Here is a 14,713-nt window from a genome sequence, read left to right on the forward strand (position 1 = left end):
TGACTGTCGCACGGAGGATTACTCCACTCTTAAATGGAGTCATTTATTTTGTGTTTTACTTTGTGGTACCTTTTTCTGTTTTGGCTTATAGACCTTTTGGTTTTTAGGGGACAGCTCAATTCTGCATTCCCTTTGGTCGTTTGGTAGTACAGTGACACTACAGGTAACGACAGGTTTTATTTCAGAGGAGGGGGGGGTAGCACGCATCATTATTTGGATGCTTCTGCTAGGTGGGAACAAGGGGGGGGCGCTCTGCTCTGAGCTGGGGGGGTTGTTTGTTTTTTTGGGGGGGGGTTGGCACCTACCCTATACTTTTGGTTTTATTTCATGTTTATGCTTACTATGTTGATAGATTTTTATTTTAGTCTCTCATGCTTACTACTTGGATCTAAACCTCTGACATTTGATGGCACAGTCTAGGAGATCACCTCTCATTGCAGGTGGAGATGTTAAGTTTGTTAGTTTGAATTGTAAGGGCCTAATTAATCCAATTAAACGAAGTAAGGTTTTACACTATTTGCGCTATCTCAATGCCCACATAATTTACTTGCAAGAGACTCATCTGAGAGAGGTGGATAACATGAGGCTTAAAAAGAGCTGGGTTGGGAACATTTACTCATCCTCTTTTTCTAGTAAATCACGGGGGGTAGCTATTCTTTTGCACAGGGATATTCCCTTTGTTCATACCCGAACAATCACTGACCCTGCTGGCAGGTTTATAATTGTTATTGGGTGCATTTTTGATGTGAAGGTAGCTTTTGCGAATGTGTATGCCCCTAATTGGGACGACGAATCCTTTTTCAGACGGGTTTTTTCAAGGATACCGGATCTGTCTGTATATGAACTGATCCTAGGGGGGGACTTTAATTGTTGGATGAATCCTTCCTTAGACCGCTCCTCCCGCACCTCAGTTGCACAATCCAAATCAGCCAAAGTGATTGAAGCCTTTATGAGAGAGTTTAATGTGGTTGATCCTTGGCGCTTCCTCAATCCAGGTAAAAGAGCGTACTCATTTTTCTCACATGTTCATTCTACTTACACGCGCATTGATTTTTTTTTAGTGACCAATAGACTACTTACTTCCATTTCGGACTGTAAGTATGATGCAATAGTTGTATCGGACCACGCGTCCGTTTCCATGAACATTTATTTTCAGAAGTTCAATAATATGAGGCCACCATGGCGTTTAGATACACACTTGCTATTGGATAGTAATTTTGTAAATTTTCTCAGTAAGCGGATTGATTTCTTTTTTCAAATCAACAAAACTCCAGAGGTAACAGCCTCTGTGTTATGGGAGACAATGAAAGCGTTTATTAGAGGAGAGATTATCTCCTATAAAACTTATCAAAAAAAATCTGCAAAGGAGAAATTAGCCAAGATATCTCAGCGCATTGCAATTTTGGACTCTTTGTATGCCGCCTCTAAACAACCAGATACCTATAAGGAACGCATGGCCTTGCAAGCGGAGTATGATCTCATTATGTCACAGTTTACAGCTGAGTTACTACTTCGTTCAAGGTCACGATTTTATGAACAGGGAGATAGAACTAGTAAGCTTCTGGCTCATCGGCTGCGACAAATTTCAGCATCTCAGTTAATCCCTCGAATCGAAACTGGTGCAGGAGTGATGTCAGACCCTGTGGAAATCAATAGGACCTTCTTTGATTTTTATAAATTGTTATATTCATCGGATTTTTCTCATGCTCCCCCAGATCTGCTCTCTTTCTTCGATAAAATTGACACTCCTACTCTGGACCAGAACGTGGCGGGGGGATTGGAGCGTCCTATTACAGCAGGTGAACTTGCAGAAGCAATTAAATCGCTCCAAAGCGGTAAAAGCCCTGGCCCAGACGGCTTTCCGGCCGATTTTTATAAAGTATTCTGGAAGCAACTGGCTCCGCACCTGCTAGAAATGTTCACTGAATCTTTTACTTTGGGCACACTCCCCCACACCTTAAACCAGGCCCGTATATCGCTGCTCTTAAAGAAGGGTAAGAACCCCTTACAATGTGGTTCATACCGGCCCATTAGTCTGCTGAACGTTGACTTCAAATTGCTGTCTAAAGTACTGGCCAGACGCTTAGAAACCGTTCTCCCCTCTATTATATCGCTGGATCAAACAGGGTTTATTCGTAACCAACATTCCTTTTTTAATCTTAGGGGGGTATTTAATGTGGCTTATAGCCCTTCTCCATCTGCTCTGCCTGAAGCCTTGGTCGCGTTGGATGCGGAGAAGGCGTTTGACAGAGTGGAATGGAATTATTTGTTTTTTATTCTGGGAAAATTTGGTTTTGGGGAAAAATTTGTTTCATGGGTTAGATTATTGTACGCCTCGCCACTCGCCTCTGTTAGAACGAATAACACAAATTCTGAATACTTTCATTTAGGTCGTTCTACAAGACAGGGTTGCCCATTAAGTCCTCTTTTATTTGCCCTTGTGATGGAACCTCTGTCGATCGCCTTACGGTCTAACCCCGATATTCGCGGTATAATTAGACATAATGTGGAGCTGAAGGTAGCCTTGTACGCGGATGATCTTTTGCTGCTTCTGTCTGATATAGCGCGTTCCATTCCTGCGGCCCTCTCGGTTTTAGATGCTTTCAGTAAGGTTTCGGGATATAAACTGAACCTTGACAAAAGCGAATTATTCGCTGTGAATAAGCAGGCAAGAGAGTTTCCACTTAGACAGTTTCCATTTAAGGTCTCGAACTCTGGTTTCACTTATCTTGGTGTGTATATAGCTGACACACAGGCTAATCTGTATAAGAAAAATTTTCTCTCTCTGCTCACACGAATTAAAGATGACTTTGAGCGGTGGTCCCTCCTAAATCTCTCTGTTGCGGCTAGGATCAATACAGTTAAAATGAATATTTTTCCACGTTTTCTTTACTTATTTCAGTGCATCCCAATTTTTCTTCCTCTCTCTTTTTTTCGTAAGTTAGACAGCCTTATCCTGGATTTTGTTTGGAACAAAAAGACTCCTAGGTTGAGCCGCCAAGTATTACAAAGACCCAAAGTCGCAGGTGGAATGGCGTTACCTAACTTTTTATACTACCACTGGGCGACCACTGTTAGGAATTTAAATTACTGGATTCAGTACGAAAACATTGGGGTCCCCCCATCGTGGTTGGTCATGGAGGCGAACTCAGCTCATCCGGTATCCTTGAAGGCCTTGTTATACTCACCCCCTCACTCCTCTACCTCTGGTTTTGCTAAAAATGTAATGGTGGCCTCTTGTCTTAAGACCTGGGCTCAATTTAGACGCCATTTTGGCCTGCATAGATTCTCTGTCGGGGCCCCGTTGTCAGCGAATCACGCATTCCCGCCGTCTTTACTGGACAATTCCTTTGCTTTATGGGCCAGGCTGGGCATAAAAACCGTAAGAGACATGTATGTTGACTCAATTTTTGCATCGTTTCAACAACTTGTCGATAAATTCTCACTCCCTAAGGGACAATTTTTTAGATACCTGCAAGCGCGGCATTGGGCCCGTACTGCATTCCCAGAATTCCCAGCTCTACCTAATCCTTCAAATTTTGAGATGTTCCTGAGACCTCTAACCTCATTGAGGGGGGCAATCTCGGTAATTTATTCAAATATTTATGACCTTCATCTGGACTCCTCAACTACGCTTAAAACAGCCTGGGAAGCAGATTTAGGTGCGAAAATCCTCGATGAGGAGTGGGTGGAATTTTGAGAAGAGTACATAAGTCTTCAATTTGTGCTAGACATAGTTTTATGCAATGCCGGATCATACATCGGGCTCACTATACCAAAGCGCGGCTCGCAAAAATGTTTGACACAGTGTCTCCTCTGTGTGACCGATGTCACCAGGCCACCGCAAGCTACATACACATGTTTTGGAGCTGCCCCTCGTTGAAAAGATTTTGGTCTGATATTTTTTTTACATTATCCAAAGTAATGGGTAAAGATGTCGCCCCTAATGCTCTAACCGCCCTGTTTGGTGTGTGGCCTTCGCAATCTGTTCTTTCTCCTGCTAACAAAGACTTGACTGCATTTACAACCCTGCTGGCCAGGAGGCTGATCCTGCTGAGATGGAAATCAACAGCCCCACCCACCCATACGAGCTGGATTAAAGAGGTGCTTTACTTTCTTAAACTGGAGAAGATCAGACTGACCCTCTCTAATAGATCTGATTCATTTGATGTGACTTGGAACTCCTTTGTGTCTTATGTGAACAGCGCGGAATGTAAGATCTCTTTAGACTGAAAGGGGACTGTCAACATTTTATTTTGCATGATGCACATACGGTTATTTATGTATTCTATTTTTGCTAAGTAACTCTTCATATTTTGTTTTTCTTGTGCTTGAATAGGGTAGGTGCCAGGGGGGGTGGGGGGAGGGATGGAGAGGTTGAGTCTTGTTTTACGGCTCTGTTATTTTTTACAATTGTTGATCTTGTGAACCATTGTATTTTTTTATGTGAAAACCATAATAAACAGATTGTTAAAAAAAAAAAAAAAACATTCAAAAGTTATGCCAAAAAATAGGGGCTTTCAAATATTGACCAATCAGAAGAAGGGGCGGGGCTAATTCAGGCCAATGAAGGTCAAGGACTCAGAGTCCAATGACACCACCCACGACTCTTTGTCAAACCATTCAAAAGTTATGGCAGGGAAAAGTTTTTTAGGTGGCGCTGTTCAACCATCTTGCCACGCCAATTAATGCAAACCATGAAATATCAAATTTATCGCCAGGCCTGGCTTGCATGCAAAATTTGGTGACTTTTGGGGAACTATCAAATATGGACCAATCAGATGAAGGGGGGTGCGCTTTTTGGCGTCTAGCGTTGCCACGGTAACACTTTTGAAAGAGAAAAGTAATGCGCCTTGTTGCAGGATGGAGACGCACATTTTGATGTATAACACACCTGGGTGCACGTTACGGTTACGGATGTGATTATACGATTTACACAGATTTGAGTTGCAGTATATACATGGGTGATTGAAGATATTACCATATTTACATGAGTGTGGAGGAATCTACAGTAGTGCGATGAGGTAGTTAAAAGGTAAAAAAGTAAAAAGACCAGTGCAAATATATTATAAACAGTTGTGCAGAATGGTGCAAAGAGTCAGTGGGTACTAGCCCCGTTCACTTCTGGGGGGGTGGAGGGATTGATGTGTGTGTGAAAGGGGGGTCAGAGTTCAGCAGGGAGACAGCTGTGGGGAAGATGCTGTTCCTGAACCTGGTGGTTCGTGTACAGAGACTCCTATAGTGCCTCCCAGAGGGCAGGAGGGCAAACAGTCTGTGTGGATCCCCAGGAATTTGAAGCTGGTCACACGTTCCACTGCCACACCGTTGATGTGGATGGGTGGAAGAGTGACAGCATTCTTCCTGAAGTCCACAATCAGTTCTTTGGTTTTTGAAGTGTTGATCCTCAGGTTATTGTCCTCGCACCACTCAGCCAGGTGATCCACCTCCTCCCTGTAGGCCAACTCATCGTTGTTCCTGATGAGGCCAATCACGGTGGTGTCGTCCGCAAACTTGATGATGGCATTGGAGCCATGTACAGGTCTGCAGTCGTGGGTGAAAAGAGAGTAGAGGAAGGAGGAGCAGTGGTGGTCTAACCGGACAAGTTGTGGCCTGTTGGTCAGAAAGTCCAGTAGCCAGTTGCAGATGGGAGCTGTGATGCCCAGGTCCGCAAGTTTGACTACTAACTTTGACGGGATGACAGTGTTGAATGCTGAACTGAAGTGCATGAACAGCATTCTGGCATAGGTGTTGTTGTTGTCCAGGTGTGAGTGGACAGAGTGCAGCGCTGTGGAGACTGCATCCTCTGTGCAGGCAGGATTTGAGGTGTGCCAGGACCAGCTGCTCTAGGCACTTGGAGATGATGGGGGTGAGTTAGAGATGATGAGGCTGAGTTAGAGATGATGGGAGTGAGGGGCACTGGGCGGTAGTCGTTGAGACACGCTGGTGTGGAGCTCTTCGGTACCGGCACAATGGTGGTGGATTTGAAGCAGGTGGAAACAACAGCACAGGCCAGGGGCAGGTTGAATAAGTCCGGACCCCCGCCAGCTCCACAGCGCATGCTCTGAGCACACGTCCAGGGATGCCATCAGGGCCTGCAGCTTTGTGTGCGATGGTCCGGCTCAGCACTGCTTCAACATCAGTGGGGGAGAGTGTTAGTGGCGGGTGGTTGGCAGTCAGCTCTGCCCTTATTGCTGGAGCATGGTTATCCTTCTCAAAACGAGTGTAATTTGAAGCTCGTTTTGATCATATACCAAAACTAATCAACTTCATCTCAACCTATATTCAATATAATTTAAATTCAGTTTTATTTCTATAGCCTCCATTAGAACAGAAGTTGTCTCTAGGATATTTCCAGAGACCAGAACATGAACCCCCGAGCAATTATTACATAAACAGTGGCAAGGAAAAACTCCCCTCTAGGAGGGAAGAAACCTGGACCAGGACCTGGATCATAAGGGGGTAGAAACCTGGACCAGGACCTGGATCATAAGGGGGTAGAAACCTGGACCAGGACCTGGATCATAAGGGGGAAGAAACCTGGACCAGGACCTGGATCAAAAGGTGGAAGAAACCTGGACCAGGACCTGGATCATAAGGGGGTAGAAACCTGGACCAGGACCTGGATCATAAGGGGGGGCCCTCCTGTTGGAGGCCAGCCAGATATATCTAGTGAAGAACTTGGGATTTCATACCTTTTTCCAGATCTTTGACGGAGATCTGGAATTGCTGAGGCGGCGATCGATTCTTTCCGTCCAACAAGTGAAACACAAAGAAGTCCTGTCTCTCGGGACCCGTGTGGACGTAGCGCAGACGGTTCATGTCCACCGCTGCCTGGGTGCAGTTCCGCCCAGCTGTCAGGGTCACCCAGGTCTGGCCTTCCTGAGACAGGAATAATCAGAGTCGGGAGCATGAGACCTCCCAGTATCATGTATCAGTATCATATGTTTAAATCCACCTGTTATTGATCAAAGGTCTGTTGGGAGATGGTCCTTTGAACAGTATTCCTCTTAAAAAAGTAGAATCTACGCAAAGATACCCAATGTTGTATCATTAGATCTTTGATTGTTACAGTAGAACAAAATCAGGACTTGAAACACGCCACAAAAATATAAGAACACAGAGGGGATTCATCTCTAATCTCTAAAGTCCCCTCCAGGGGATGCAAGAGGAAAACATAAAACATACATAGGAAGCCTTTTTGATGATATGACGATGCTTTAAAGGTCGGGCTGGGAGCGCTAGCTCCCCGGCCACATGCCGCGCCGACAGCCCGCTGAGTCCACACCATCATCTTGAAGTTTGCATCATGACCTCTCCTCAGCTGCAGGTTTACCTGGCCGATCTTCCACCCACTTGTCAATTGACTGATTGTCGCAACGTTTCTTCATTTTTCTCCGCTATTTTTGTCTTTTTCGAGACAGGGGTTCGCTTTAAAGATATATGGCGCCATCTAGCGTTGTGAATGGGTATAATGTCTAGACCCCGAATGTAAGACGACCCCCACTTTTTCAGTCTTATTTCAATCCAAAAAACACGGTCTTATATTCGGGCCAATGGGGTAACATATCAATGAAACATCATATCACGGCTCTAGTGCGTCGAGAAGACGGCGAAATCCTTCGTCTTCTCCAGCTGACAGTGGCTGGTCGTCCAGAGCTAGATAATGGATTTGAGCCTCCATTATTTTAACGACCGTGGGTTGTCTCTTGTCTCTTGCCATTGCCTGTCTCCTTTGCAGAACCTTAGCTTATGTTGCTGTTGTGTTCTTACAGTAGCATTAGTAACCTCTGTATCCTCAGCTTTATGATGCGTCTTGAGATGTTTTATCAAGTTTCTGGTATTAAACGACGTATTCTCCTTCCCTCCTCTTGACACCTTAGCAGCAGTAGCTTCAGTCTGTCTTGCTTCTGTTGTCGTCCCTTATTTTGAAATATGTCTACACTGCTGACGTCCCGCTGCAATAAATGTCGCTATCTTGCCTGAAACGGCGCTGCCAGTCTCACTCATGTATCACTCTCTTCTCTCTCATGTATCACTCTCTTCTCTCTCATGTATCACTCTTCTCTCTCATGTATCACTCTCCTCTCACTCATGTATCACTCTCCTCTCACTCATGTATCACTCTCCTCTCACTCATGTATCACTCTCTTCTCATCACCACGCTGACTGCAGCTCAACATCTCCCCCTAGAGTAGACATGGGCAAACTACGGCCCCCGGGCCACATGCGGCCCGTTAAGCTTTTTAATCAGGCCCGTCCAAATTATAATAAAAACCTTGTTCATTTTCCACCTTTCCTGCAATGCCCATGTTTCCCCAATAGATGGCGCATGCAAACTCAAATACATTGACCGTTGTTGGAGTGGCGCGTATTTCATTTAGTTTCATGTCGCCATTCGAGCCCTTCTGTAAAAAAAACGCGCAAAACAGTGATTCAGAGAGCGCGCGGTCAGGATAATCCATCCATGATTTTGCGGGGTTTAACACAATTACACCATTGATCTTGAGTATTTCGTTGAGTAATAGTATGTTTTAAAAGTTGAAAGTGATTCCATTCATTTTCTTAATAAATGTTGATTTCTTTAACTTTGCACCTTCGATTGAAACGTATTACAGTTTTTTACGATTGAATAAACACTAAAATCTAAAGTTTTGCCCAATTATCAACACCTTACACTCAAGGAGCAAAACTCGGCCCCAGATTTGCACCACTGTAAGCACAATGAGTCCATTCACACTTTGTGCAAAACAATACACACAGTGATTTGAAACACTAACACACACGTCTATGCATTAGACACAGAAGTATATCAAGATGTCACTTCCTTGCACTTCTAAAGCACTGACTGTCAAATTACCACACCTATGAGCCAGTTGATTGAACACTGCCATTAGGTGTGCAAACACAAGATTGCTTAATTGTAGACACACCAATCAGGTTTACTGTAAGCACTATAAAAATGCAGCAGGTGATTTCACCAAACTTAACCAAAATGGAAGGAAGAGGAAGAGTGAGGATGAGAGGGGGAATCGGAGAAGGAGGAGAAGGAGGCAGAGGCCGTGCCAGAGTGCATACTGCACACATAACCTTTTTTTTTTTACATGTAAATGTACTGTACACTAAATCTATGCCGAACTACACAATCTTGTCTTTCACTGTATTTTAGAGAGTTTTACAAATGGATGCTGAGGCCATTCAGCATGGGTTCATCTACATAGACGAGGCAGGGTTCAACCTCTCAAAGGTCAGAAGGAGGGGAAGAAATGTAATTGGCCAGAGGGCAATTATAAGTGTCCCGGGGCAACGTGGGGGTAACATCACTTTTGTGCGGCAATCACCCAGAATGGGGTCCTCCACCGCCATGCCAACATGGGTCCGTATAAAACACCTCACATCCTTACATTTTGTCACCTGGGACAATGTTTCATTCCACCGCTCTGCACTGGTTCAGAACTGGTTTACGCAGGACCTACATTACACAGTCCTTTTCCTGCCACCATATTCTCAATTTCTTAACCCAATTGAAGAATTTTTCTCTGCATGGCGGTGGAAGGTTTACGATCTGCACCCCCTGGCTCGGGTAGCCCTCATTCAGGCCATGGAGGAGGCCTGTGACCAGATTGAGGCCACAGCCATACAGGGGTGGATACGGCATGCACAGCGATTCTTTCCCCGCTGTCTTGCGAATGAGGATATCGCCTGTGATGTGGATGAAATTCTCTGGCCAGATCCAGCTAGGAGAAGAGACCAACAGTAGCAATTTATGTGCCGTGTTTTCTTTTTTTTTTTGGGGGGGGGGGGGGGCGGTTTGTACAGGATAAAATGTTATGTTCATGGAAACTGGGAAATGCTTTTTTTTTTTCGCCATGTTGGCTTGAGTATATGGAAAAAAATAAATAACATTGTAAACAGCATTAGTCTTGTCTCCTGTGTGGTGTCTACAGTAATGCATACAAGTGTGTTTAGTGTTCACTGTGTATTGTTTTGCAAAAAGTGTGAGCAGACATTGTGTTTACAGATGTGCAAATCCGAGCAATGTTTTGCAAATTCACTGTGTGCTTCACCCATACTACTCTATGCACTTAGAAGCAGAATTAGCCGAAAGTGTTTAAGGTTTTCAACAGCAGAGTGTAACTGGTGCAAACAGAGTTAAGTCATATGCAACGTGTGTGTTTCATATGGTAAAAAAATATGGTTTTGATAAGTTAGTGTATAGTTTTTACAAGAGTGGTTCATTTTGCAAAGGAGCTAAGGTGTTTTGCTAATTGGGTATGTGGTTGTGCTATTCGTGTGTTGGGTTTTGCTAAACAAAACAAAACAATCAAAATTGTGTTTATTCAATCGTAAAAAACTGTAAAAACAGAAATAATCTCCAGGTTGGATAAATCCAAATGCGTACACTATGCTATTTTAATCTATTTACATTTTCTTCTTCCGAGCATTGTGCAAAATAGTGTGTAATATCTTGCATATTCCTTGAGACAAACGTATTACAGTTTTTCACAATTGTTTAAACACATTTCCTGATTGACTACCTCACTTTCTCAAAACTCTAAACAAAAATTGGAAAACTCACACACAAAATGCAAAATCCTACACTTCTCTTGCAAAAGCACACTCTACCCTCAAAACAGTGTTAACTCTTCACTAAATGGTATTTCCTTCTCAAATGCCAAACACATACGTCATTTGAGTAGACATTTCTAAGCACCCACTGAACACTGATGTGCAGAATGGAAGACACTATAGTATGAATGGAAAACACTATATGAATGTCTCAGTAGAATCATGCATTTGTATGTTCAGTGTTACACCTTCAGCTGTTGGATGTAATATATCACCATATAGTATTATTATGTATCAAATAGAAAACAACACACAATTCTTTACTGTAACAACAAATCATATTTTTTTTTATTTTTTTCATCCCTGGCTGGCCACAGGACCTCATCCACGTCGCAGGCGATGTTCTCCCTGGCCGAGCATCGGGGGAAGAATCTCCTACAATGCCGCATGAAGCCTTGACAGGCCTCAGCAGTGACATCGCTACATGCGTCCTCCATGGCCTGCAGCAGTGGGATCCCTGTCTGAGGATTTCTCTCGTATACCTTCCATCTCCAGGCAGAGAAGAACTCACCAATTGGGTTGAGGAAGGGAGAGTATGGAGGGAGATATAGGACATTACAGTTTTTCTTGATTGCCTAAGCATGATTTTCAAAACAGGGCCCGTGGTTTCAAAACACTACACACAATTAGCACAACAACACACCAAATTAGCAAAACACTACAGATCCTTTGCAAAATTAAACACGCTTGTAAAAACTATACACTTCTTTTTAAAAACCACACTTTGTTACCATATGAAACAAACACGTTTCACATTACTATACTCTGTTTGCACGAGTTACACTCTGCTGTGATAAACCTAAAACACTTTTAGCACTTCTACGTCCCTATGATTAGAGTAGGCTACTATCAACAAAGTACAAATATACAGTTTTTCTTGATCGTTTTTGCCCATTTTTCCATTCACAGTTTACTTTTTCAAAACAGCTCACACAAAGCCCTTAACAGAAGCTGAAATAACCAAAACACTTTATGATGTTTGCAGAATGACACCACTTTCTCAAAACTTGTCACACATCCATCAAAACCAAACTTTTCCATCAAACCTAGAATTTTTTCTCAATTGAACATGTGTGTTTTCTCATTTATTTACTGTAACGATGGATAACAAAATTGAAACCACAGCTATCAATATCAACTTTTGTTCAACACCCTCATAGTATTGACTATTTTACAACTGACAACATACTACAATTTGGGTTTTGTATTGAGCACTCTAACTTAGTTATATAACTTATATAACTATATAACAGAGTATTTACAGTAAAATCAGAAAATGTGTATACAGTAAAATATTGTAGATCTGTTTTTGTATTGCTGAAGTTCCTGTCAACACCATTGATTTACATTTGTTCTACTGTGTACAAAATGTCAAGATTCTGACAGAAAAATATTTATTGCAGTACTTGTCACATGCACATACTGTAAGCAATCAAAATGACAGGGTTCAATATGCAGTACAACAAAGGTCAATTCTCAAAGAAAGTACTGTAAATGAAACACAATCAAATGAAACCCTGTAAATATGAAAAAAATAAAAATACAGGAAAATTACGCATTGTCGACACGGGCCTGACGATCAGGCCACATGTCCTCGTCCACGTCCTCCTCCATCCATGCTTGGTGTCAACTTCAAGCTATTGACCTCTTTGATAGGTTGAGGACTACTTGCTTTGGTTTTGCAAAGAGAGTTCACACAGGTGCTGATAATTTTTAGAATTGAGAGAGCAGTTCCAATTTGCTGCTACAAAGGGTCTGCAATGTGTTGCCATGGTAAATCAGTTATGTTTTGTGTCTCTTTGTGAGAAGTGTGTTAACTGTTTTGAAAAGTGTATTACAGTAAAAGTCAAAGAAAATTGTGTGAAAGCAATGAGAAATAGTTAACCGATTCGCCAGAGAGGACTCTTGCTGTGCAAAGAAGGTGTGAGCATTAGATAAAGTTGACCCATGATGTGCAAAATGTGTCAAAGCAATCGAGAAAAACTGTAGTCTTTCTCTGACTCTTGTGCTTGGAGACCAATGAGCTCACCTGCTGCTTTCTATAGTGTAGATACACCTGATTGGTGTGTCTACATTTAAGCAAACAAGTGTTTGCACACCTGATGACTGTGTTGAACCAACTGGTTGGACGGTGTGCTAATTTGACAGTCAGTGCTTTGGTATTGCAAAGAAGTGACTTTATGATAGATTTTTGTGTCTAATGTACGTTTAGTGTGTTTAGTGTTTTGAAAATCACTGTGTGTAGAGTTTTGCAACAAGTGTGAGGTTGACAATGTGCTTATAGTTGTGCAAATATGGGCTGATGTTTTGCTTCTTGAGTGTAAGGTTTTGCTAATAGTGTACTACTTTTAATTTTAGTGTGTAAGCAATCGAAAAAAACTGTAACTTCTGGATGGACCCTGAACCACTCTTTTGCATGTTTGAAAGACAGTCCTCAGTGAAAATCTGTTAATAAATCGGGTTGTACATTTCTTTACGTGTTCTTACTGTGCTATGAGGTTTGTACACACTACATGCAATCCAGCCCAAACACTCCATCCAAATGCTCCCGGCCCCTCTGTCAAATGTTAGAATGCATTGTGGCCCGTGAGTCAAAAGGTTTGCCCACCCCTGCCCTAGAGTCACTAATCAGTACCTACAACAACAATGAAGTATCGGTGCGTGGTATCGGAGAATTTTGGCAAGTACGAGTATATGAAAGCAGTATCGGCCCTGATACCGATACCAGTATCGGGGCATCCCTACTTATGACAATCCACCGACCTTAAGCTGCAGGATTCCTTGAGTTGGAAGACGCTCAAATATGTACGCGACCTCAGAAGAGGGGTTATCTCCGTCCAGGGTGAACAGCGTAACGCTGGATATAATCCTGGTTTCTCCTGGCTCCACCTCCAGGCCGTTGTTCCTGAAGACCAGGACGACACAAACATCACCTTTCTGCTCAGTCTGTCATGTGATCAATTATGGTCAGTACTCGAGTTGTAAAAATAAATCAGGGGGGGTGGTGGATTTTATCATATGGGGACAGATAATTTGTACTGATTACAAATAATATAATATATTACAAATAATAGCAGGGACCAAAACAGCTGCAGAAATACTGCAGGAATGACATAGCAGCAGTTAAATGCAGCCTTCTGTAAGCTTTAAATATCCACTGGGCTTACATCAAATACATCAAAACACAACAATAAAAAACACTTTTCTGAACTTATCAATATGACTCTGTCCTTCACAGGATAAGTAAAATGGATCACTGCAAAAACTCTAAATCTTAACAAGAATATTTGTCTTATTTCTAGTTAAAATGTCTCATTTTAGTAAAAAAATCTCATTACACCTAAAACAAGACTCATCACTGGAAAAAACAACAATTTTCACCTGTTTCAAGTAGATTTTCACTTGAAAAAAGTAGAAAAATGGAACTAACTCTAGTTTTCATTCATACCAGACTAGACAATCCAACCAGCTGCATGTCCCACTATATAGTACCACCAGGGGTCAGTTCTCCTTAAAATACCAAGGTGTCTCCCTATGAAATGCCCATTCCCATCTAATGACCAACTCATCCTCTCTGTCCACCTACAAAAGAAGTGTAATTAATAAATTAATTACCCAAGTAAGAAACTAAAGGAAAGAGATATACCATTGATATGATGATTATGCCTTACCTGTGTTGCTTTGCCAATCTTTTGTCTCGTTCTCTCTGTTTTAGTATTCACTTTTATTGTATTAGTATTTTAACTTTCTGCAGTTATTTTTATTTACTCTGCTTGTTGATTGTTTTTTTCTTGTTTGTCTTCTTTTGCTGTTTATTTTGTTTTTGTTTCTGTTCTAGTTTTACTTTCTAATAATAAACAAGTCATGTAATGTCCTGTAAACGGCGAGGTCCTTGCATAAGCCCCCCTAGGGTTTCTGTCCTCACGTGCACAACCACTACCTGTTATCTTTCCTCTGGAAATGAATTATCATGTCATGTTTATGTATACATTTATGTTGTGCAAATCAAATAAAATAAAAAAATAAAAAAATCTGTCAGTTGAACAAGATTTTTTTGCTTGTAATAAGAAGATAAATCTTGTCTCAC

At 42.2% G+C, this 14,713-nt stretch overlaps 1 protein-coding gene across 2 annotated transcripts in view; it reads right to left on the reverse strand.

The window, feature by feature from the left end:
• Window positions 1-14,713, reverse strand: part of frem1a (Fras1 related extracellular matrix 1a) — an 89,620-nt gene that overhangs the window by 40,371 nt on the left and 34,536 nt on the right. For both annotated transcript variants that reach the window (XM_061709454.1, XM_061709455.1), the window contains exons 22-23: window positions 13,390-13,531; window positions 6,693-6,879 (exon numbers count right to left, since the gene is read on the reverse strand). In XM_061709454.1, the coding sequence (XP_061565438.1) occupies window positions 6,693-6,879; window positions 13,390-13,531 (329 nt within the window). The remainder of the gene's footprint in view (window positions 1-6,692; window positions 6,880-13,389; window positions 13,532-14,713) is intronic.

The sequence above is a fragment of the Cololabis saira genome, chromosome 20 (genome assembly GCF_033807715.1).
Source record: "Cololabis saira isolate AMF1-May2022 chromosome 20, fColSai1.1, whole genome shotgun sequence".
NCBI classification, from domain to species: Eukaryota; Metazoa; Chordata; class Actinopteri; order Beloniformes; family Belonidae; genus Cololabis; species Cololabis saira.